At 40.3% G+C, this 26,572-nt stretch overlaps 1 protein-coding gene across 1 annotated transcript in view; it reads left to right on the top strand.

The window, feature by feature from the left end:
* The first annotated feature begins 4,437 nt into the window (after positions 1-4,437).
* LOC113146152 (cadherin-4-like) overlaps positions 4,438-26,572 on the top strand; it is a 214,607-nt gene continuing 192,472 nt past the window's right edge. The window contains exons 1-2 of the mRNA XM_026333461.1: positions 4,438-4,891; positions 6,128-6,239. Of these exons, the coding sequence (XP_026189246.1) occupies positions 4,835-4,891; positions 6,128-6,239 (169 nt within the window). The 5' untranslated portion in view covers positions 4,438-4,834. The remainder of the gene's footprint in view (positions 4,892-6,127; positions 6,240-26,572) is intronic.

Here is a 26,572-nt window from a genome sequence, read left to right as displayed (position 1 = left end):
CTAATGCTACTATCAAATATGGATGATAATACAGTACCATGCATATCATTTTGTGTTGCATCCTTTCATTTTGGTACATGTGGGATAGCAGTATTTAGGTGTTTCAAAGGCGGTAGATATGAAACTACTGTTTCCTGAATTTACAGTTTCAGATTTAAAAAAACTCATGAAAAGACATTAAGACTTTGAAGCAGCTCAGAATATAACACAGTATTTAAGAGATGGATACAGTTGAATGGCACATTGCCTCATTTTCCTCACCATGTTTATTCACTTGCCATGTGAATTTCACAGGCTATGGGGCCCACTGCTCCGTATTGTTCGGCTGACCACTTGCAACTGGCTTTGTGATGTCTGAATATTATAAGGCTCCATGCCATTGTTATGCCACTAGGGATAGCTGCATTTTCTTTCCACTGTGTCTCCATCAAAGATGGGAAATCAAACAATAGTGTTCTGCACTGTTCCAAGCCCAGAATTTTCCTGATCTCAGCTTGGGTCATTGTTTTTGAGCTGTCAACAAGTCTTTGAATCCATCATCAACCTTTGAGGACCCTGCCTCCTGTGTCAACCATGAGCAATACTACAGGATACTGGGGCCAAGACAAGGAAACCCCAGCAGCCACATAATCCAGACGGAATGGATGGGGTCATATCCGTGTGCCCCATAAGAATCCAAAACTGTATCAGGCATATTTTCTTACAAGCTAGTCCAGCATATGACAAAAGAATCTTTGTGTCTTGAGTGACTACTCACACACAGATGAAGGTCTCTAGTGGCACATGAAGAGAGAATAATTTAATCATTCTTTATAAAGATTGGTGCCACACTCAGTGGGTTTACTTTTTACCCTTTGCACTTTTACTCTCTTTCCTCTCTCAGTATAATTTGCATTAATGGTCTAAGAGTGTAGTGGAGACAGGAATATAAACATTGAAACCCAAACTGCGACCAAATTAGTTCATTGAGAGAGAGAGAGAGAGAGAGAGAGAGAGAGAGAGATCCCTACTGATTTTAGTGTATGGGACATGTCTGGCATCCCAATGGCTAATGAAAGCATCATTATCGGGAGAGCAAGACGGCTGGGCCCCTTAGAATATGCTTACAGACGACTTAGAGTGATGCCGCCTGTCTCCCCTACTATCTTTTACTTCCATTAGACCCAGGCTGTCTGGCTGTTTACAACTCCCTGGGCTTGAGTTTATTTGAGTATTTTGAATACAGTAATATGAGATGACATAATGATGTACCCTGTACACAGTACAGTGGCAGGCCTCAATGGGAGCAGATAGATGCTGTTTTTTTGAGGAAATAAGGGCTCCCATTGCGCCGAGCTCCTATAACTACTGCTGACAGGTTTTGATAACTGCAGTGCCTGTGTTTATGTCGGCCAGTTCCTTTAAAACTGGTTTCTCAAGAGATGTGTTCAGTAATGGATGTTTGTGTGTGTGAATTGGATCTTAAATACAAACTAGCTTTTGTGGTAGCTATATATTTGATATATGGGTTTTTTTCAATAACAGTGCAGCAATCCCATTATCTTTAAACAGACAATAAACCTTTGAGCTGAAAGCTAAATCTTGAAATATAAATTCAAATTTGGTTACTCAGCTATCACTGTCATATAGAGTCCAAATTTTGCAGTATTAGCAGTGCTAGGCATACTGAATGATTCAAAAGTAACCACAGTTGGAGTGGATTCTGAAGACATATTAGTTTTTATTGAAAGGTTATTTTTGGCTGTTGAATTGTTACAAAATTCTACATTTTGAAAAAAAAAATGACTGTATAGTAGTTATGTGGAATTCTGTTGGGAGTTTTGAATGAGCAGTGTTCTGTGTATCTATGAAACTTCAGAAAAAACATTTATACTAAAAAAAGACCTACTTAACATTACTGGCAGAAAATCTGTACATCATCATTGTTATTGCTGAACATGCACACATTGAATTAATAACAGCGATGACTGCAATACTTTGAGATGTCCAAGTTGTCAGACCTTGGTAGCAAGCATGGTGGCTCAGGGGATTTGCATATTGAGAGACTTATTCAACCTCTGTGTCTAAACCGATCAGGACAGTACAAGCAGAGCATTGAAGGCTATGCCTCACCATGCTGGTAACTAGTGAGCAGGCACAGTTTCAAAAGTTCAGCTCTTTGTCCTTTTGTAGCTTGTAATTGTATCTCTGTGGTTCTGACTGTAGTGTCACTTTTCTTGTTGCGTTTAGATCTGCTTTTGCTGATACACCGCTGTATCAGAGCTAGTACTTACACAAACAAGCTGCTACAAATCTGCAGGAATCTTTAATTTTTAAGTAGCTATAAGAAATACATGTACAGAATATATGTAGTTATTGTACTTTGTTAGCAGTGCTATTCTTCAATACGCATATTCTTTCCCAGTTCATATGACTTTTTTTTTTAAACATTGCAGGGAGGAAAAGTGCAAAAAGAAACACCCACAGTGAGCTCGGCTGTTGTATGAAGAGGTGCAGACAATAGACTTTATGTAGTGTGTGTGAGCCACCACATCTTCAACATGTCATCAAGGTAAACAACACCTTGTGCCTGCTGTCCTGTGTAAACCATTTGAACTGTGCCAGCACAGAATAAATGGTGGCATTTGCTCCTGGCTCCACTTAGTGTCAATATATTCATTTAGAAAATGCTATAAAATACTAAAATACTATTATTATTATGCTTAAAAACATTGACTTTCTGTTCCTGTTTGTTCTTAACTGTACTTTAACCTTAAAATTACACAAACTATAATTGAGTTTCAGTTGCTGCTAACCAAACTGGGGCTGCCATGTCCAAATATGGTAGAAACATGTCATTCAAATACATAATGATGTTACTGGAAGTTTAAAAAAAAAAAATGTTTAGTGCCATTGTTCTAACTGGTGAAAAAATAGTAGAGAGCAACAGGCAGAGACCTGCCCATCACAGCATTAGCAGTATTAAAATACATAAGTATGGCATAGGGCACATCAGGTATAAAAGGACTGTGGATAAGAGGCTGGAGCTCATCCTTGGGACTCAGGGACTGGAAGGGAGGTGGTAAATTGCTGCATGTCACACAGAGAAAACTGGCAGAACACTAATGCAGAGTCATACTCTTTTTGATAGGATTAGAGTCCATTGGCTCACTAGGCAGATATGGAGACCAGTCTGCCAATTGGGGCAGAATATAAAGGTCATTAGTAGCTTAAAAGGCCAGACAGGCAGGCCCACCTCCATATTATGCTGTTTTCTGTTGAGTGAACAGTTTCATGTAGGCACAAGACACTGTTCAGACACAGTGCTAATGGTAAGAGGTAGTATTGAACGGAACACAGAGATTTAAGGTAATGTACGGACAAGGCTTTGTCAGCACTTTTTAGTCAGACAATGTCTCGGAAAAGGAAGCTTAGTTCATAGAGAACTGAGAAGAACTGAGTTAATTTTTGTCAAACATGTAGTTTCACATTCACAAACCTTTAGAAATGACCTTAATTTAACTTTCTTTAATGAAACGTCTACATTTTCAGAAACAGTATTAAAGTTGAAAATGGTTGGATGAGTATTAGGTGAGTTCAGTGTAGCAAGCCTGTGTGATAATCAAGGTCCAGGACTATTAACTACACCTCTCCAGAAAGAAAATAGCTGTTTAGATAGAATTCATAAAAATATCAAATACCACACGCAAGGCCAACGTAGATACTAAAGATAGGTAGGCCTTGCTAAAGATACTAAAGCTCCCACTAAAAACTGATTCTGGGTCAACATGTTGTTCAGTATTCACACAAAGCATTTCAGATTTCACCTACCCACACCCCTTTTGTCAAAAGGATTACCAAATTTGGTTAGTGGGCCAGACTAACCGTTGGCAACTAACTGCTGTCTTTAGTTAGGATATCACAGAAAATAAAGAACTGAAAAGTTCATCCATTACTGAAGGCTTGAAGTGTCCACTAATGGTAACACAACTGTGTGTAATGTCCCATAAGACAGATGTTTTAGGGCTAAATGTTACATATTTGCTAAGAAAATAATGGAGTTATGGTACAGAGACCAATGAAAGAGCCCATTGATATAATCAGTTGAATTTTTTTTTTCATTGGCATGCCTTCATAAATACTCTTTCACCTAAATTGATCACCTCCAAGTCACATGGTAACATTTGCTTCACACGTGATATGTGGGACTTATACTAGTTTTTTTAAAGATGTATTTTTAATCATAACAATGGGATGCACATTTTAAATAAAACATAAAGGCATATTGAAAAGTGTTTCTAGGGGCTACGCGCATATGTGAACTTAGTTAACTGTGGAAATCTAATAATGAACATATCATATGTTGCGCCTCAAGAGCAGTGTTGGGAGATTCGGGGCTTATGGGTAATGAGTTTGCCGGGCATTTGGGCACAGAGACTCGGATCGTGGTTTACAGACCCTTTCATTTACAACCATAAAACTGCACAGTCCTTTAGGTCGCCAGGAGGCGGATTAAATATCGGGGTCCTGGGAAAGACGTCAGTGGTGTGGCTGTTTGATCCAAAGCTCCACCGAGTGTTTCTTTAAGTGCGTGTGTGGAGTTTTCCTGCACCGGGTAAAAGGAGGGGTTGGAGAGTGACGCTGGCTGCGCCTTGGTGCTGAGCGGAGCGCTCACCTGCAGATGAGAGAACCGGGGAAACTCGGGGCAGAGCTGCTGCACACTCGCGGAGCGCAAGGAGGGGCGTAACAGTCTGAACAAGACAAGGGGGGATTAAACAATTACTGGAGAAGAAATACGAATCGACTCTCTTTCTGGTTCCTCGTCCAGGCAGTCCCGACTCGCTTGCTCGCCACGATGAGAACTGACTTCGCTGTGGTCCTGACAGCAGCCCTCCTTCTCGACACCTTCTGGGTAAGATTTCTTTTCTTTTTGCACAGCCTGACATGCGGAGGAGTTGTGGGAGTACGAGAGTCCGCGTCTCATAGGTGCAGGCTTTCAAACCAGTAGCACATAAGCGTGAATAAAGTCATGTAGTCCGATGGAGTCCGGTGTCAGTCCAGTGTTCCGCTGCAGTCTAGCGCAGCGCCGCTCGTTATTTCCATACAAGTGCTCTAATTAGTCCTCTAATGAATTTCAGTGTGTGAGAGGAAAATAAAGACTGAAGTAAAAGTTGACGATCGAGTGTTTTCCGCTCTGATCCTCGTTTCCCTTGGATCGTTCACCACAGAGCTGCGATTCCCTGCACAAGTTCAAATTAGCCTATACTGCACATTTTAATCAGCCAGGGTGATGCCTTTATTCTTTATCAAACTCACCCCGCTTGTTTTACCGGTGCCTTCATCTCTAGGGCTTCTCTCCACAAAAAGCAATAACACACCGTGAATTAAACTTGGAAATTGCAAGCGCTTTTCACCCTTTTCCTCGTTATTTGATCAATAAAAGCTGAATTGAGTCCGCGCCGGTGGGCTGCTCCTCACGGCGCACCAAACAACTCTGCCAAATCTTTCCCCGCACCTTTTGTGACTAAAGCATGGCTTCTCGTGTCAATTTGGGGGAAATGGCACAAAGACATTTTACTATGTTGTTCCGTCTGAAAAGTAGAAGACCCAGCGTCTGAAGCTTCCTCACATTCACCCTACAGCAAGCCGCGGCACCGTGTGTGCGCGCTGGGTCAGATCAATTTAACCAACACTGAGCTCTATATCTTTGGAGGCAAATGTTTTGCACAGGGTTAGTGTTCACACATACAGCATGTACTGCTCAGTTCCTCCTTAGTTTTCTCCTGGTGTGAGACCCACAACCAGAAGTGAGACAGTTCTGCTGCATTCATGCATTTTTTTTTTGTTGTGTGTGTGTGTGTGTGTGTGTGAATGCTGTGTGTCTCACTTAACCCTGTGCACAATACTTAAAAATCGTCCTCATTTCATCTGGTTTCTCTATGGGGAAAGTTGCAGAGCACATTTTATCACAGACTCAGGAGTGTGGGAGTATTTAATCAGCAATGTGCCTATAGCAGATAAACTTGTTGAATGCATTTCTGCTAACTGGTCTGCTATTTACTGCTTTTCTCTGAGGCTCAGGGCCAAAGAGAAGCACGAAATCAATGAAATCCATGTTTATCGATGTTTTACATTCTTTTCCTTCCAGGGGAATAATGGGGAGCATGCTACCAAAGGTCCATGCCAACCTGGCTTCTCACAAAGCTTCTACTCTGTGCAGATTCCCAGGGATGTACTGCAAGGCCAGAGCATCCTCAAAGGTAAGACCTTTAATTGGAAAGTTTGCTCTCTTACATTTTGAGATTTACAGTGTGAGTAAAGAAGCTCCAGCTCTCTATCACTCTGCACTATGGCCAATGAAAATATGCTCGACAGGTCGGGTTTTCAGATTACAAAAGTAGCAATTTTGCATCTGGAAAATGTGTGTACAACAGACAGAAGATTAAATTGACTCACACTGATTCAAGCTGAGGGTGACATCAAATAGTGTAAACAGTAGAAGCTTTTACACAGATGTCCTGATCAGGAACAACGCAGTGCTCTAAAGTCAGAACACTGGTCAGCTGTTGTAATGCGATGTTGCAATGTAGTATGTGAACAAATCAAACCAAGTACCACACAAACATGATTTGAAATATTTTAGGAAAAAATGTAAAAGCTGTAATGTATGTAGATAAAATACACGCTATTTATTTTCACCTCAAATATTTGTCTGTTACTTTTAGGCACATTTTTTGACACTACTCAAGATCGTCAATATTATCATTATTATCACTGTCTTCATTACTGTAATCTTACTATCTCCTTCACACTACAAAGTCTTAGCCAGTTGTGTGTATATTGCTCTAATTACACAGTGAGCCAACCAAGTTTGAGGGCCCGATAGTGCAGGAAATGGAATCGACAACCTGTGTCTAATCTGGCACTGCTCCTGCCAATGTAGGCTAATTGCGATTCTCTATTGATCCCAATGGTTTTTTCTCATAGCTCAGCTAAGCTGTATTGTTTTGCTGTGGGCGCACAATAGCTCTTTTGTGGGCCGACTGTGTCTTCGGCAGCTGCACAGTATATATTTCTCACTCTCCTTAGTTGTCAGAGACCTGGCGGCAATACTGCTGTCTAGACTCTCTCTTGAGTGTGAGCATACACGCATATTCAGGCATTTTGGACTAAGTATGTAGAGTAAAATAGGGTCCAGTATAGTATTTTTTTATTTTTATTTTTTTTTGGTTGTTTCTTCTCTTGTGTCCTTATGTTCGTGTGTTCTTTGCCAGCATGATATAAGTCTAGAGGAAGGTTTTGTCTTGATTTTGGGGTTTCATTAACGTCAGTATATTGTAGTCTTGCTCTAAGTGGGATCGGATATGGACATTGTTGCTGGTAGTGAGCTTGCTCTCTGTGGTAGTGTTGTCTTCAGCCCAGCAGGGGGTGTCAACACAATCACAGAATGAGCCATCACTGCTGCACAGGAGCCATTTATTTCATAGAGCATTATTTATCTGGTTTGATCTCAGGGAGATGAAATTGTCTCTGTTCAGACATAAACTACTCTTTACTGTTATAACAGGGTTGTTTTTAGCATTAGGAATTCAATTTACCACTAACAATAGATGGTTTAGTGTGATTTTTTTTTTTTTTAACTGCATGTATTTTTTTTTCTGCTACACTAAAATCAGCTTCAAACACTGATGTCTTATCAGAGCGAATAAAGTGCAGCAGTTTCCAGTCATAAAACATGCAGCCTGGCGCATCATTTACAGTATTACCTTTTAATCACATGCAAAGCATACGCTTTAATTTAACAATGATTTGTTTTGTGTTGTTTGAAAGGATCTTGCTGAAGTAACATGCTTATCGTTGCTGTGACGCACTCATAGCTGTAGTGGCATCTTCATGTGTGTCTGAGAGCACAACTGCCGTGGCCAGGCACGCACACATTAACACACACACACACGCACACACACGCACACACACGCACACACACACGCACGCACACACACACACACACACACACACACACACACACACACACACATACATACACACACATACACATACACATCCACATCATATGTGATTTACAGGGCTCGGGCAGTTGATTTATAGTTGGTAAGGGTGTCACTGGAGGGAGGCAGGAAGCGACTCCGGAAAAATAATAACACTGTTTAACCCAAAACCGTCAGATGGGGGCAGGAGTAATGACACCCACTCATGCTCACACCCACTCACTCACACACACACACACACACACACAAACATATATTCATGTTAGACACCAGGGGAATAATGGGCAGGACAGAACTAGGACCTTGGCCATGATGGGGAGGATGCCTGGGTCCTACAGGAGGTCAGAAATGCAGAAGGGAGGAGGAGGACATTACATTTTGCATTTTATCAGCTTGAGTCACTCTGAAGTATCAAAAAGCTTAAAATGTAAAATCTTAGTCTAATGCCACCAGCGCAAATATGATGACAAAGCCAAAGCTGATAACAAAGCTAAAGCTAAATCTTTGCTACATAGCAGTTTTTATGGTACTATTTACAGTATTGTCTGTAGGAAAGTGTATGAAATGATTTTATTACCCTTTTAATTCTTGCATCACACTCAATCAAAAACAGCTTTTCACATTCTCATCATTTGTTTTACTTCTGTTGTTTTCATTAATCATTTTCAGTTTTCCATGACTTTATTTTTGATTAATCTTCCTTTGATGAGTTGTGAAGCTCATTTATCACTTCCAAAAATTCTTGGTGTTCTGGCCAACTGAGGGTTTTCAGTGATAAACACAGTCTGTCCAATAAACATTTATAAATTCTATATACTGCATTGTTTTTACTGAGTGAATTAATTCACTCTACGGTATGTCTATCTGGAAAACCACTTCTAGTTACCAAAGTAAAAGGCTGAAACACACATGAAGACAGGACACCAATGCTTAGTTTGTGCTTTTACATTGTAAGCCTGGATTGTAAACAGGATTTTTAATTATTTTAAAATTTGGCTTTCACATATTACAGCACTGAATATTGCTAATGTTCAATGAGATTTAACAGTAATAGTTTTTTTTACAGCAATATAGTTATTAATTTTAATTAGCCAAAAAGCCCTTTATATAACAGCAGAGAAACAGCGAGAGTCCAGGGAGTGAGATATCTGATTCCTTACCTGTGTGTGTGTGCTTGTGCGTGTGTGTGTGCACGTGCGTGCGTGCGTGCGTGCGTGCGCATATGTGTATGTACATGTATGTATGACACATTCAGAGCTGAGGTTTTATGCCTGGTACTCATTAGAACTGTGATAGGCTCTTTTACACTCACACTGACGGCACCATTCAAGGTAAAGCTCTGCCAAGCCTGGTTATTGTTACACACCGAATGATCAGTGCACACATATACATAGCAACACACACTTACAAAAACAAAACTGTACAACTGCTGTGAAATCAGTTTAACAAAGTTCCTATTCAGTTAGTCTGTTTCAGCTGTGTAGAATAATACAGCCTGTGGTGAAAATAATTTGAAGGTTTGATATTTTATTCAACAATAGATGCTGTCACAGTGTTTGGAGTGTTTTGTATCCTACAGACAAGAGAGTATGAGTTGGGTTCTGGCCAGACTCAAACAGATAAACAGCGCCAGCTAACGTAACCTCTTCCCATGTGTCCCTGTATCCCTCAGCTGATTCTTTTCCTGGTAATGAAAGCCAGAGTTGGTGGTTTCAGCTCAGTGAGCCCACTCTGCTGACCTTGGACTTTGTTTGGGTTACTGGTGGTTTTGGGCAGCCCTCACTTTCTGTATGTGTGACTGTGGTTGTGTTTGTCGGAGTATGTGTGAGAGAGCTGGGTAAGAGGGGTTGAAAGACAGATTTGGTCAATTCTGATGTGTTTATTTGCTTCTTTTGGATGTGTCAGTATCTGAGCTATAAGGATGCTGACATTCACAGAGCAGCTTCTGAGAGGGTACTGGAGATTTTCTCTGCAGTCATCACTTTGTTTTTAGAAACTCCACTGATGCTTTGCTCCATTTTGAAAATGAGATCACCCAGTAACTAATCAGCCAGAATGAATGGTCTAAATGTATTAAGATAGCCATATCTGTTCTTAATCCTCCTAACAAGGTTTAGGGTTGCTGTTATACTCCAATACATTTTCTGACCTACACACACAGTTGTGTGCTGCATATGCTACCATTCGGTATAGATTCATCATGTATTTGATGACATTTAAATGTATGCCTTGCCTCTCTGACCCACACCCCTTCTTCCTCTCTTCAGTGCCGCCTTGTTTTGATTACATTCATAGCATATTCTGGCTGCTGCCCACTTTGAGGATAACCAGAAACCAGGAGAAATGGATGCAAGAGCTTTGCATTCTGAATAAAACAAATTGTCCAGAGCTGTAATTTTCCCCAGGATAATATTTCCAAAAATCTCTTCAAGCGAGCATCTAGCAGCCCCGGGTGATGAGTCTCACTTGCTGTGGTTGGTGGAGTTTTCCTGTGAGGCTTTAGGTGATTTTTCAAAATCCAATAGCTGGGCTGTTACTTTGCTGTTGGTTTTGTAATCTGAACATCATTTTGCAACTTGAAGCACAGAAGTTGCTATACAGTATCAATTTCCTCCTCAGTTTGATACACATAACTAGTTTCATATGGAAAAAAATGGCTTAATATCAGAAATAACCTTGCAGTATTTTTTGTTTTAAGTATTAATACCCCACAAATAACTATAAATCACCTTCCTGTCTTCTCAAATCAGAGCTGATGTTTTCTTCAGTTTTTCACAGTGCTGGTGATGTGGAGACAGAAGTGTGGTTTAAAAGAGTGACTCACAGGAGCCTGAATAAAAGATATCGTTTCCTTTTCACACACTCTGTTGGGATGGGCAACATTTTCTCTTTCTCTTCGACCTCAACCAGAATTAGATTGTTCTGATTTCCTGTTTACCTTTTAGCCCAAATCTCTTGACACAGCCTGCAGTGTTATCTGGGTCGATAGCAGACAGGCATCCTCATGGACATTAGACTTTGTTGGAATATAGCCTCCTTTGTTTCTTTCTGTTTCTGCCTAAATCATGTTCATTGTATTCGCTCTGTCTTTATTAGTTTTGGATCATGGTGTCTTACTTCATTCTAACCTTTTGTGAAGTCCTATCTTTTTTGATTCTCTGTTTTTCTGCAACACACAGAAAACAATCTCGTTAATATAACAGCAGAAATCCTCATGTGGTCCTCTCTGTATCTGTTCGGTTTATGGCTAATTTTTGTGACGATATTCAGTCATGGAGACAGGCGCAGACATCCTTTTTCCATGGCTATTAATTACAGAAATGCATGAGACTGACATTTGTTAGATGACTCGTGAAGCAGTGAAGACTCTACAGACATACTGAGGATCAAGTTTATTCTCTCAAGGCCAAAGGCTAATCTAACCTCAGGGAGCTGTTACAAATTGCCAGTTGACACATATTTACTTAACGTGCAACCTCAGGCCTGATGTATGTGCCCAATAGCTTTAAAAAATTGTGTAAGGAGTTTCCAGGGAGACTCATATAGATGATTTAGCCACATGGTCGAGCATGCCTTTTTGTGTTAAGGTTTACACATGAGTGGTTTATGAGATAAGCAAATAGGGGTGGATGTTACACCTGCAGGAGTTCATTTGATTAAAAAGGTTAGGGTTGAGAACCCACACTGTGGAGCAGTTTATGTGCTTTTGTGTTCTTGGCGTGTGCACTTTGTGCTTGATTGTGTTGTGTGTGCTGAGGTGGTTATCCAATGCTCAGTGCATAGCTGGTATCCTGCAGGTTTTTCCAAGCTGGTCATTAGAAAGGCAAGAGGGAGAGAATAAGGAAAGAAAGAAAGCAGGTGGAGGCTATTATTTTTTAATGAGATTTTTGACATCTTCTCCCATTGTTTTGAGAGGAGGGACAAAGGAGACGGAGAGGGAGGGAAGATGAGAGTGGATAAAAAATGATAGTGGCTTCCTGCAGATTGAGTTACTCTGCAGTGTGTGTGAACTCTGCATCCTTGTCATCTGCTTGGCACAATAAAAGACCTACTGCTGTGGTGTGATGGGCCTTCTGGGGTCCTACAGGACTAAGGTTATGGCCCTCCTGAAAACATTAAACCCGTTTAAATACTTTGCTTGGACTCTAGCTCTTTAATGCACAGATGGTCTGTATGGGTTGTGATGGCTGCAAGATGACAAGGGGACATTACTCCTCTCTGTTTCTCTTTTCTCTCCTGCACACACATGCACATGCCCATTTTGTTAGAGGTTAAGATGGCTTTTTTTTGTTGGTGGTGTCAGATTAAGCCTGCACAGCGAATGTTACTGTTGTAAGGTGTCCTGCTGTCTTAGGTAAAATAGTTTGTCATGTGGAGCAAGAGCATCACAAGGTGCTTTGGGGGCCATTCTTTTGCTGGGATGTGGTGAACTGGGGTTACAGCAGTCAAATACCCATAATCCTCCAATGCTGTTTTCTTTTTGCTTCAGAGTCACACTGACATTGTCCTTTAGCTAAGACTTTGTACTCTGAAGCGGCTAGAACATTGTCATATATGGTGTTTGTAGTTGTTATTGTACGTCCCTCCTAACATCCATCCATCATCTATACCCGCTTATTCCTTAACCAGGGTCATGGGGATCTGCTGGAGCCTATCCCAGCTCTCTTTGGGTGAAAGGCAGGGGTACACCTTGGACATGTCACCAGTCCATCACAGGGCCACATAGAGACAAACAACCTCACACACTCACACTCACTCCTATGGGCAATTTTAGAGTCACGAGTCAACCTGACATACATGTTTTTGGACTGTGGGAGGAAACCAGAGTACCTGGAGTAAACCCACACAAGTACAATGGGAACATGCAAGCTCCACACAGAAAGGCCGGGTTGCAAACCCATGACCTTCTTCGCTGCTAACATATTACAAACACAGAAATTATTTATGGCATTTACTAATCATATACATTAATCCAAACGGCCAAATTTTTTCTCCTAGACCGCCCACTGCCGTGACGTCCAAACGCTAAGTGTCCTCTTCCTGACCACTCACTTTTAACTCCTCCACTGCATGTGCTTGTCTATGGCAGCAATATAATCACGGCGTAATTGATTCAATTAGAAATGAAGTCACCGTGAAGGCATCCAATAAAGTGATGATTCAGCGATCACAGTGGTATCACTTTTTATTTTGCTGGTGTGATGTAGTAAAGACAGGCAGTTCCAGTTGCAGAGACGTGGGTTTTATAGTTTAACATTCATTTGTCATAGTATTTCAACTATGACAAATTCCTATTATTGTTTAAACACTGAGCAAATTAAAAATGCATGAGCTCAGTTTGGATAAGTCTGCTCTTCCTCTCAAAAATCTAACTCTAGTTTCTTTTAAGAGATCATAAAGAGAAGCAGAGTAAAAGCTTATTTGCAACCATTGTTTTGAAAAACTAATATAAAACAAGAATAGGAAAAATGGTCTTTTCACCTTTAACCCTCTCCATTATCTCTTCACCCTACTTTATTTCTCCAAAGTGCGATCAGATCATTATTTTTAATTAACAAGACTTCTGTCCATTTCACACACTCTTCTAATCAACCAGCAGAAGCGTATGATCTCTCTGAAAATGTGGGCAGGACAAATCCAAGAGCATTACACCCTCATATACTATTCCCTTTGCTTGGAGATCTCGCATCTTTGTTAAAGGAGGATGAAACGAAGGATGGAAGTCCTCAGAAGACATGGCTGTCTGGTAATCACTAATTGTGTCATGAACTCCCTGTGAATATTCCCTATTAAGTTCTTAGGTTCAGCACACAGTCGAATCATCATGTCTGTACAAGCAAGTCGTATAGGAACACAGGGGACAGAGAGAGAAAACGATGGAGGAGTTGAGGGTCGACAAACAGAGTGCCAGTAATGTTAATTAATCAGAAGACAATGATGAGTCCCATGGTGTCTGGGCTAATGCCATGCAACAGGCTAGAAGCTAATAACGTGCTGACAAAAGCACTTCCAGTAGAGCTCTGGTCTCTGCAAACGATTTTTGATGATTCATGTTCAGATAGATGTTGGCTTTTTGACAGATGTTATCAGTTTCCCAAAAGGGGAAATCTTTACATCTCCCTGTGGTTTGGGGCCAGAGGTAGCTGGCTGCCTTACCCACTCCTTTGAGGTGATGGTTGAATATATAACTTTGGTTTGGTTTGGCTAAAGTAAATATTAAAAATGATATGTGATAGCTTTTTGTACCAGTATAGCTAATTAATTTAACAGACCAACTGATTGTCATCAGTTTTTTTTTTTTTTTTTTTTTTTTTCAAACGACAAACTGATCTTGAAATTTATACATATTATATTAGAAAATTGTAAAAAGTTACCCTCGCAAGATTTCTTTGCCCATATTGGTACTGTAAATAATCGGGGCCCAATATTACTCTGATAAACAATATAAATGCTATATACTGTTATTGTTGTTATCAGTGGTAGCAGTAGTAGTAGTGGTGGTAGTAATAAATAGTGTTAATGTAATAATTGTTACGTATTTGAACAGGTACATTGTTGTCTTAGCTTTGATCTCTGATGCATAGCTTAACTTTAATCCATAATTCATCAATAGCCAAGAAGAGTTGGCTATTGATGTAAATAATTTAAAAAACTCTGTGTATGTGTGGGAGCATCCATCCATGTGGGTGTTCAGACCCACATGGATGGATGTTTTCGTACCTGCTGATATATTGCCATAATTCTCAAATGGAGATTACAGTGAAACATCCACATTTAAATTAAGACTCATTATATTGTATTATATCCCCGACTGGACTGGTGACATTCATTAGCCCGTTTGGGCTTCCCATCAGACTATAGTTATTCGTCAGAAGGTCCCTACTCGCCTACTGGAACCTACCGGTAGGTTCCAATATGTTGTTTTTATCCCACAGCTGTCCATTGTCATCATTACGTAAGTTATGTCTTTAAGTTCATGCACGGCAACCACTCGGTTATATTTAGGGATTAAAACATGTTGATTAAGGTTAGGCATTAAAACTCTTATTGACTGTCATTGCCCCCAGTGCTCCTACTGACCTATATAAATAGGACTGGTGTACGCTGATAACGACTATTCGATAATAAGACAAGAGGCAAATCGACTGATGTTGGCATGATAGTGTAGGTGGTGGTTTGGGAGACAGAAACATCACTTATTGACTTATTGTCATTATGATATTTAGTGTGAAACTCAATACAAAACACAAAAATAACAGATCTAGCTGTGGCAGCAGTTGTCATGGTGCGTTAACGTGCACATGCTCAATTACTTGATTGACATTTGTACTCCTGAGCAATGAATACATGCACTTATAAATCACTAAAAACATATACAGTATCATTGCCGCAGTGCACAGGTCTTGCATTCAAAACTTAATTAAACGTATGGATTATAATCATTGATACATTAATGAGTAAACATCAATGTTCCTGCTGATACAGATGACCCCTAATTTTCAAATGCCTTATTTCTCTCTGGGATGTAGTAGAGTAGCATAAAATGGAAAGACAAAGTACAAGTTCTTCAGAATTGCTTTCCACCAATCATTAGGATTGGTGCAGTCCATGGTGCTCTATTGAGTCTGTTTTGGATTTCCACTGCAGTGGCCATCGCATGTATTAATTTCAAAGGTACTTCAGTACTGTAAAAAGACGATTCCACTTTCATCTCTAAAAGGTTCAATCATTTTGTGCCAAGCATTTAATTGAACACAAAGTTTTTACATTGTGATTGTGAACAGTATTTTGCTGCATTTAACTGTGAGCCTTGAGGCTTGTATTGCTATCTGTTTCTCAGAATCTGAAGAATCAGAGGCATGCAGCACTGTCAAAACACAACCTGTGGTTTACTTCAATATAAAGGCTACATACTTATTTAAAAATACAATGGATGACTGCTGTGGAGAACTGTAATTATGTTTGTGTTTTATTGTATACAACTCTGAGACAGGAACTGAATGCTCCACATTGGTATGTAACAACGCAGCCTTCCTCTACCTGTAAGGCTGAAAAAGCCGTATAATGCTAATGATCAAACTCCATGACTAAATGTAGGCTAGTGAGCCAGCTGTTTCAAGACTTGGGACCAGCACGCTTTTAAAAGCACACTGGCCAGAATCCCTTTCTTCTCCCTCCCCTATCTGGTATTGTCTTTTTCAGCACATCAGAGAAAGAGGCAAAGAGTGAGGGTAATAAAAGGCCCTGCTTTCCTCCTCTGGGCCTGGGAGAATGTAGAGAAGCAGATAAGTTGTCTAGCTCTGAGTCTGAGGATGATCAAAAACAAAGTGAATCCTGTGGCCACCGAGGGAACAAGCTCCTGTGAGGGAAAGAGGGAAAGAAGGAAAGAGGAGAGACTGAGGAGGAGCAGCCACACTCAGATCAGAAGACAGCTTGCTCATCTCTGAGGCAGACAGGGATGAGGAGCTGTAGCAGATCGGCTACTTTCCTTGCTCTAAGCTAGAACTTGAATGGACAGAAAGACAGGCTCACACTGTATCATTCACATCTTTATGAACTATAGAAATGTTGGGGGGTCTTGATGACGATTAGTGTTTCCCTTGGTGTACACTGGAGTTGGCCTTGGGAAAGTTCACTTACACACAAAATAAAATTTTGCACATGCATGTGCTTACATGGACACACAAGCATGCACATGCATGTTTGATTGTCCCAAAAGGCAAGATTATGATCTGAGGGTGATTATCCTAAATACAGAAATGAAAGAATTACAAAGCCATTGTGTAATCCAGTTGTCAGTCACACAACTCCTTAGCAAACATAGTTTCCAGAACTATCAGGAGGAGAAGGTCCAGGAGTCGATAATGGGATAGGGATAGAGTGGGAGGGGAGAGAAACTAAGTAAGGGAGGAATGATGAGGATGTAAGAGAGTGGGATGAAAAGGAAACTAAAGAAAGGAGTGGAGGAGGAGTAGAGGTAACAGCCTCACTATTCTGCTCAGGGGGCTCCACGGTGAGTCTTTATTAAGCTTTCATCTGGTTTTCCTGTCCTCCTTTACCTCTCTCTGCTTCCCCACCCCAGCAGGACTAACAAAAGCAAATGCAGGGAACGCTAGCCAATGTCAGTCACGTCGCAAACCCACAGTTCTGCTTGTAATTCCCTGATTAATTAAGAACAGTGATTTGTTAATTTAATTGTAGGTGTTGAGTCGTTTTTTTTTTTTTTTCATCCCCCTCCCTGTTGCTTTCTTCTACCGTTTCCTCCTCTCATCCTCTTGGCAGGCTAATTTTGCCCTGCAGCTTTGAGGAGGGGAAATGAAAGGTATAGCAGATGAAGCCTTGGGATGGTTTATTAAGAATTGATTTGCCACAGTGGTGGAGAGACAGACCGTAGGGAGATACATGGTGACGTGCCTCCCAGGCAGACACCCCCGGGCTGTGGGGGAGAAAGAAACATTTGGAGACAGATAGGGAGGGCGTGGGAGCAAAATGTGAATAATGTGATATTGTCTGGGTATCTTTTAAGGGTGCATTTCAGAGCCACTTTTGACTGACCAAAAAATCTTGAATATCTGAGCTCTTAGCAGTGTTGATCCTTCTGCTTCATACTTCCACATAATGATGCGTTTGACAGCCTATTTGCAGTGCCCAGTGGTAAATAAAAAGGCAAGTAAGAAAATGTCAGCATACACCCACAGTGAAACATTTGATTTCTGTTTTTATTAATTCATACACTTAGATGACAGTGGCAGGGGTAATCTGGACAAAGTGACAGGTCTTCTATAGCAGCCAGCTAAAACTTAAGTTTCACATAAGAACAAAGTTCTTTAATTCATTTACATTAGTATAGTCTGTTCCAAAAGACAGGCCTGCCCTCCTTTCTCACTGTGTTGGTTGCAGTCTTGTGCATCAACAGAGGCACACTGGACAGCATGGGAGGCAAAAGATAGATGACAGATCAGAGGCATTAGAGTCTCAAAGCTTGGATTGAACAGAGCAATAGATTCCCCCCACTAGGAGAGAGGCAATGCATCTTATCTTTAGCGGCCCTCCTACCCATGTCCACACAAAAGCCCATGTCCCTTAATTTACTTGAAAGTTTGACACTCCAGTCAGGTTTTTCATCCCTGCATGTTTCTTGTGTCAGGTGAGGTTGTTGATTCTATTTCCAATCTTCATGAGTTGATTGGCCACTGCTGTGTTCCATTTCCTCTCATCACAGATTTGTGGCATTTCTCATTATCCCTTCACTTAATTTATGCACAAATTATTCATAGTTTGGTAAATCACAACGTTTAGCAACAGCAATTTGACAGTTCCTGTTGTGTTTTAAGAAAATAGGTTTGGTATCAGGGCTGTGTTCTTTGTTTCTTTATGCAACTCAGTGTGTATGTGTCTGCCTGCAAACAGGCACAAGTGCACCTGTGTGTGAGATCGGAGGTGCTGGTTGGTGAAGATTGAACTTAAGAAAGTTTGTTTTCTTTTCCAACAAAGGAGACGGACAGAAGAAAATGAATTAGAAAAGCAGAATAAAGGTACTCAGTGGGATGGTGATAAAAGACTTGGCCTCATCATGCTACAATACTTCACAACAACAACACTGTCAGCATCTATGATAAAAAGGATTCATGGAACAGAAGCAGAACATAACACCATCTGCACCATGTGACAGGCAACATGTATGAGTTTCAATTAGCTGTCAGTCACGATGGCTTTATATAGCTTTACACATTACTGATGACCATCTTATTAAGCCTGTTACAATGTAAATATACATGGTGTAAATGAATCCAGGTGTGCATTTGTTGTGTAAAAGCAATGTTTTGAAATCAAGACAGTATTAGCATTGACATTGCTAAAGATGTGAGCAGTTTAAAATTATCTAGCTTCTTGTTGGCTGATGTTAGAGTAACTTTGACTGTAAAGTATTTGTCATAGACATGTTGTAGTATAAATGAGCATCGTAGTGGTTTGGTACCTAACAACTGGCAACATTTTGTTCCAGGTATTTAAATAGTTGTGGCCTTCCACCTTAACTCTAATCTCATCTCTGGACAGAAAAGCCCTAGACGAAGGTTTGTTGAAATGCTGAGTTGGGTGTGATACCCACTGGACAGAGAAAATAGAGACAAATGATACCGCATTCATTGGATGAACTCTGTTCTGTTATAGCTAAGAAGGTAGAATATTCTTCATAGATGCCTGCCTCGTCTTATAGAGAAGAAGTGGAATCATCTTTCATCCACTTGATCCATATTTCCACTCAAGCAGGGGGGAGGCAGCGGTGCTCTAAATGGAACTGTGCCATTGAGAAAAGACCATTGTTCTTTGAAGCACACACATTTGCATCCGTGTGATTGTTGCAATGTGTATTGCAGCAACAGTTTACCATGTAGGGATTTATGAGAGCCGCTGCACAGACCATTCAGGAAGTAAATATAATATTGCATTGAATATATCACATGAAATATATTTAGCTTTGTTTATCTCATGTCAATTGCCCACCTCAAGATTTACTAGGCATGATCTTGCTTGCATGTGTGTTTATTTGTCAGCATAGAAGTGATTTGTCCTGCAGATTCAGACTAATGAATGAGGCGTCTTTGCTTGTGGGCTGATATTAGCCTGGGTAGCAGTTCCTTTGATGTGATTAGCTCCATGTACTATCTTGACAAATTGGGCTGTCCTTTCCTCACAGCTGAAGCACTAATCTATGCCAAAAAACAAAGACACTCCTTCTGTGTAACAGAGCATGTAGGGCTGCATGTGTGTCTGAACAGATTTAAGATGGCTAAATGAATAGACAGTAGGTAGACAGACAGACAGATTGTCTCAATGATTAAATCTATGTTATAGTAACTGGGATATTATCTCATTGTAAGACATCTACTAATTTATGCAATATATTACAATTGACATATTGGTCTGCTAAGCTGATTCACACACTACATATGTGCATCCTTTATTTATCTGTCAATTAGCAGATTTGTCTTGCAGCAGTGTAAATCAGTGTAAAATGAAATATATCACTAGTATTCTCATATGTGTTTTAAGATGTACAAATGTAAACCAGGTTTTGTGCAGCGCAAACAACAAAATCTAAATTCACATTTGTACATTTTTGTGGATCATGTTGTTCATTTGTCAGTTTCGTCCTGTGGATACAAATCTTCTCACACACATGGATCTGAGGACAGGCTTCTTAACTTCTGGGCTAAGATTATAACAACACTGGTAGAATCTAGAACTAGAAGTTTCTGGATTCAACCTGAACGCTCATCTTCAACACAGAAACAACTGAACCTTTCCTTTTATTCATTTCCAAATGGGTGCAAGTCATTAGGTGAGACAAAGAAAAGAGTTTTAAGGTGCAAAAGCAACAGCACATACGTGTGTAGTAAGCACTTCATTATGGAGGATTATACTGAAGCAGGTGGCAAGTCGTCTAAAAAACAGAGCTGCACCAAGCTGCCACACAGAAAAGGGAAAATGTGTATGAAAGGGCACGTAAATGATTAGCTTTTCTGGAAACAGCCTCATCTTTGTCTGGTGAAAGTTTGGAAGCTCAAGCTGCCACCATTTCTCAGCTGGATCACAATTATGTTTCTCACTCCCCTGCAGGTAAGGAAGACTTGATCATAACATAAATGATTATATGACATAAGTGATGTTTAGCTCAATGCAGCTATTTGTTTTGTTGACACTCTGATCATGTGAGCTGCTAGAGCCTTGGCTGTGGACTCCTGCTGTGCACATCCATTCCATTCAACACATGCCTCATGAAAATGGCTGGCTGTCAGCCTTGGTCTCCTTAGCTGTCCCCATGCAACTGCTGCCTTGTTCACAACTCAATCCCTTTTGACATTTCTGGGTAAACATTCAGGGACTCAAGGTGCATCAAGCTGTTGTAAACCCGGGACAAAGTTCAGGCTGGCAGTTCCCAAGCTGTGCTGCATCAAAGGAAGAGCTGGGAATCTGGAGCCATATGGTGCAGGAGGTTGCCACTGCGGCTTTCTGCTGGGCAGTGATAGGACACTGATTTGGAAAGATCCAAATCTAAGAGGTGTTACTGTCTTGTCTGATAAGGTATCTAATAGAAGGCCATGAGAGGCTGGGGTTGTAACTGAGTTTGGCTCCATATGCCAATATATCAGGGTCAGGAAGTTGCAGTCAAGAAGAGAAATAAACCTGAATGAGACAAATGAAAGAAATGTTAGATATGTAAGATCATCTTTTCTCTTCTAGGTGAGGCTTTAATTAGTTCAAGTAATGTACTATTGGATTGTTCATGTTTCCTCTAACCGTTTAGTGAACACTGATATGTAATTGATCTAACTGATTTATTGTAGATAGAATGAATGCTTTGTCATTAGCACTTAACGTTTCCATATAAATATGTGATAGTTGATAAATTACAGCTGATATGATCTCTTATCAAAATCACAAAGATTTAGATGACACTGTATCTTTGTAAGTGTTGAAGGAAATGCTAAATATATACATGTTTGTGTAGTGAACAGTTAAACATGAGACATTTTTAATCATAAACCTTAGAGTCATTCTTGCATCCCTGTGAAAAAATGTGGATGTTGTGGATGTGGACCATTTAATGACAATTAGATGGCATCAACTAACACACGACAAAGTATATTTAAGAGGTAAGTATTGACATGCCAGTAGTAGTGAAGAAAGTTAGCTACTGTATATGTGATTTATCTAATAATATGTACTTTAAAACCAACCTGGCTATGTTCTTGACCTGTGACATCAGTCTGAACTACTAGTACAAGAACTATCAGTATCTTTGCCAACCACACAGCTGCATGAATATGCCTTCAAACTTGTGAGCTCCTGCTCTGCTTCTAGTGATATCGCCAACCTGTAGCATCGAGCTCTGACTATAATCTGTCCATCAAATACATTTTATGTTTTGAACATTGCAGCAAAAGACAAAGAAGAATATCATGTCATCAATATATTTCTTACATGCCCTTGTGTTCTTTCCTTACTGTATTCCTATCTTACATGTTGCTTTTGAGAAGCTAACACCGAGACACATTGTTTGTTTGCATAACTGACTAATAAAACAGATTCTGATTGAAGACAAGCTACTATAGGCTACTCGGTTTTTATGGACAGATCTGGTCAAAGGCCCAATTCTTTTGTTTAGTAGAATGAGACAGCCAGCAACAGCCACAATGGGTGACCAAGCTTCGTATTGTGGTTTTGATGATGGCAAGCTGTATTTTACCTCATGGTTGTCACCCCATCTTGCTGTTTTCTAAAACCTTCTAAAAAGCAGCTAAACTGATGGATCAGCAAGTTGTCCAGTCATGTACAGGAAGTATTCATGTTGATGTTTCTGTGAAGAGAAGCCCCTGTCAGTCATCTGTAGCTGGGATAAAGTCTGACCTCATTGTCAACAGAGTTATTTTGGTTTGTACTCTCTGACAGCACTAATAAATACCTGAGCCTTGTCAGACCACAATGGGCAAACAAAATGTGTGGACTCAGTATTTGGCGATCAACAACCTCTCAGCTGACTAAAGTAGAGAACTGGATGACAATTAGCATTATCGATGGAATGAGTCAATAATTGTTCTCAGTTCCGAAAGAGTTTTGGTAGCATTTTTTTTTTTTCACCACCTGTGTTTCTGAAGAGTTTAGACTCATTTCAGAAAGACTGCTCATTTTAATAACTAGCTCAGCCACTGTGAACGTACCTTTCTTGACTGATATGGTGACTGTAATTGAATCTAGTAGTTGTGGCACCCAAAATCCTGGGTCTTCATATTTTATTTTAATGGTGAGCGGAGTCTCAATATAGTTTGCGTGTGTGTGTGTGTGTGTGTGTGTGTGTGTGTACTGTACGCCAGATGTCAGATTTGCAAAGTTAACATGTACAAGCATTTCTTTCCTAACCACTGAATGTTTTGACAGAGAACACCACAGTGCTCAGGAAATTTAGAACAGACTCATGGCAATTTATTTTCTTCTTCATCTGTTTGCAGTCAGATTTATCTGAACACATAAAACATCCAACCCCATCCCCCTAGAAGCTTTAGAAAGATTTTCTAAATATTTAACTTTAATTTAGATACCAGTGCTCAGAGGTAATTGTATTAGAGGGCTCCCCCTGAAACTTTTTGAATAATGGAAGTCCATCAGTTCAGCCACTTAAGATAGCATTTAATGAATTAAGCAGGCTCTGGATGGGTGACCTGAGGTGGAAGACAAAGAGGTTGTATATATTACACCTATCTGATGGGACGTCTGCACTTTAAGCATAGACTATTCTCTTGTCATCAGAGGAAAAGGATTTTGCTTATCTTGGATTTAAAGGAATGGGCTCCTTTTTGGTCGCTTATTACTGGACCAAAGGAAAAAAAATGCCTTGGAATTATGTTTGTGAACATTCAAGAAAATATCTACTCTACTGACAGCATGATATTCTGGACTGTTAATTTTTGTTGCAGAAATGAAACTATGTTTATCTCCATACCACTGATCCAGTGAAGTCAGACTCTCAACATCACACCTCTCGCCTCATTTTTTTTTTCCCTTTAGCCTTCCCCAGCTCCACTCTCCTCGCCTGTACCCCCCTCCACCTCAGTCCTTTGCTGTGGCAAGTGGAGACTGTTATCATTGATTTTCTCTTTTCTCTCCTCTGTTCACTCACTGCAGCGCCTCCCAACTTATCTGGCCCTGACAGAACAATGCTGCAGTAGGAGGGCACTCAAGGACAGATTAGATTGTTTGGGGATTTTCATCCCTCATTTTTTCATACTTCTCGGTCTGTGTTCCTTTTTTGTATCACATTACTACGTCTGTGATATTGTTTATCTGCCTCTATCACTTGCAGTTGCAACTACTTCTACTCTTGTTTTCTTCTTTAGCTGCTTTGTTACTGTGTATTTTCCATGTGTGTCAGTGTGCATTAGTTAAAAATGTAGTTAAGGGTAATATGTGTCAGTCTGTTTGTGTGTATGTGTTTCTGTGCCTCCACAGTGATGAGCGTTTGTGGCAGTAGCGCCTCCTCTGTCTGAGCCATGGTAATTACTGTGCTTCGCTGCCTCTGTAGAAGTCAATGAAGCTGAACTCATTGTCTCTCTCTACATGGAAGTCAACAATTGTGTGAATTCCCCAGCGACATCGCAGCCACTGCTAAACCAGCTTCCTCCATTTTTTTATCAGTCTGTGTGTCTCAGTTTGACTTTTGTCTTTTCCCTTTCTCTCTTGTTGCGTTTGTGTGTATGTATGTGGTTATTGTTTCTACGTCCTACTGAGTTCTACCAGGGGTAATTGAGCTTAAGTGTTGTTATTTAATTTCTTTGTATGTATTTCTGTATTTAATTTGAATCATGCAGTCTATTTAAAGTTGATAAGAGTTTAATCTAATTTTTAAACTAAACAACTGTAAGGCAATCTCAGTGAAATTGTAATGTTTTTTTCAAAATAGATTTTAAACATTGTAAGAGAGTTAGTTCTATGCCTGTATATCTTTAACAACATTGGTCACTCTGTCTTTCTGAGGCTCTTGGTACAGTAAATGTGTCTAGCAACAATGGTAAAGGAAATGTTGCTGTTAACTGTTCTAAAGAGAAAACCACTGTGACCACACTGGCATCGTGATGGGAGTTTGCCATTTCTTAAGCCCACACTCCCTTTGGTAATGTTTAACTTTCATACTTTGCACAGCACATTTGTTGGTGAATAGGTTAGCCCAAGCCCAGGCAGTCTCATCGTGGGAGTGTGCGAGTGTCAGGGGAGAAGGGATGTGGTGTGTGTCATAAAAAGAAGGCTAGTTGCATGGAATGTGTGTAATAGGATGGCAAACCAAGGCCAGAGTGAGGTGCTGGATGTGATTTAGACCATAGTGCCTTGGGTGAGCTAATTGCTGTTTGGGATAGGAAGAGATTGGATGGAATGTGATGGATAACTGTTGTTGCCTTTTCTGAATGTGAATGGAAATCCACTGAGCAATATGTTACCATGGCAAAAACACAAGCCAACACTACTCATTAATTTTTCCTACCTTTCCTTTAACAAAGAGAGTCCTTAGGCACTGTATGTAATATATCCATGTATTTATGAAGAAGATGAGAGTATTTAATATGATAAATACAAAACAGAAGATAATGAGCACAGTGGAATTTAAACCAGTGGTGTACACATTGTGTGCAACTAGTACTGATGAAAAGAGACTGTTGCAGTGAAAGGGAGCAGGGTATGGCTTGGGACAGGGAGTACAATGCAGATGTCATTAGTGTGATTGTCCAACAAATTGGCTAGAGTATACTTATGACTGCTGAAACAGCATGCATGCAATTAGTGCAGAGACAGAGAAAAAGAGAGCAAGTGCTTAGCATGCCAGTCGCGTGCTGGGCGAGTCTTTTGGCACCAGTTAGCTTCTGTTGCCATGTTTGGAGTGTATAAATTGGTCCACAGTTGTGTGCTGGCTCACAAACTGTCCTCCTCAGTATCCATTTGTTTTCATCGTTATGGCTCCTTAATAGACCAACTGTGGCATCTATCTTAAATAGCTTGCTTTGCAGAGGTTTACTTAAAGCTAAGTAAAGAGATTTCTTCCCTTTAAGCAGTCTATTTAGCCTCAAATATGCATAATGCCTGGACAGCCATTCACCAGTTATAGTACTGGACAATAGGAAAGTATTAGGAGTCTGAAAATCTCATGTCTCAACTCTCAATTCAGAAAAATTGGCAAACACGTGGCAGAAGTTTCCTCGTACCATAAAAAACATATCTGCAAAGGAGAGATTAGGATGAGGTTATCATTTCATGGAGGCAAGTAGAGAATTTGTGTTGTTGCTCCTTGTGGAGATGCTTTTGTTTACAATGGCCTTTTCCAAGAAATGTCACACAAAGCACTCAGGCATCAAGGACCACTCTCAGGGCAGGGCCCAGGCTGCAGCAACCAGAATAGACAACGCACAAATACAGCAACACCTACTCTTCAATGTGCACTTATACATACATGTATATATACACCCACACACTGGTATATAGCACATTTACACAAAAGACTTAGTCATGGTCTGTGTGATGTAACCTATAGAAAAGCTACTGGCAGTAACAATACCTTTTTTAAGTTTGAAGAGGTTATAAATAATATTAATGGAACATTCATTAAAGCCTTGTCTTTTTTTCATCTACACAGACTTTCTTCAATCTTTTAACTGCAGGAGGCATAAATGAGACAAAGATTGTTTTTCATTGTAACAGTCTCACATGACATTTGACTTATTATTCTTGCCTCTGTTTGTATTTTTGCACTTTAGGTCTCAAGGGGAAGAGGGAGAATAGCCTGCTGAACTAGGCCAGTGGAGACACTGACATTTAGACTCAAAGGCTAATGGGATGCCTGAGTCTGCCCTGTGATGGCTGACTCTTTGTCAGGGTTCTCAGATCAGGACGGCCTAGCCCATGCTCCTCTTTAAGACCGTCTGGAGCCCTAATGCTTTCATATGTGTCAACTTTTTTATCCAGTCTCTGTGTCTGAATGGTAGTAGCTGAAGTCAGTATGGCTGTCTGTGTGTCTCTCTGGTGGATGCAGCTGAAGACTCAAC

Source organism: Mastacembelus armatus, chromosome 7 (genome assembly GCF_900324485.2).
Source record: "Mastacembelus armatus chromosome 7, fMasArm1.2, whole genome shotgun sequence".
NCBI classification, from domain to species: Eukaryota; Metazoa; Chordata; class Actinopteri; order Synbranchiformes; family Mastacembelidae; genus Mastacembelus; species Mastacembelus armatus.
The sequence above is the reverse complement of the archived record's forward strand: the minus strand, read 5'-3'. Positions and strand labels throughout refer to the sequence as shown.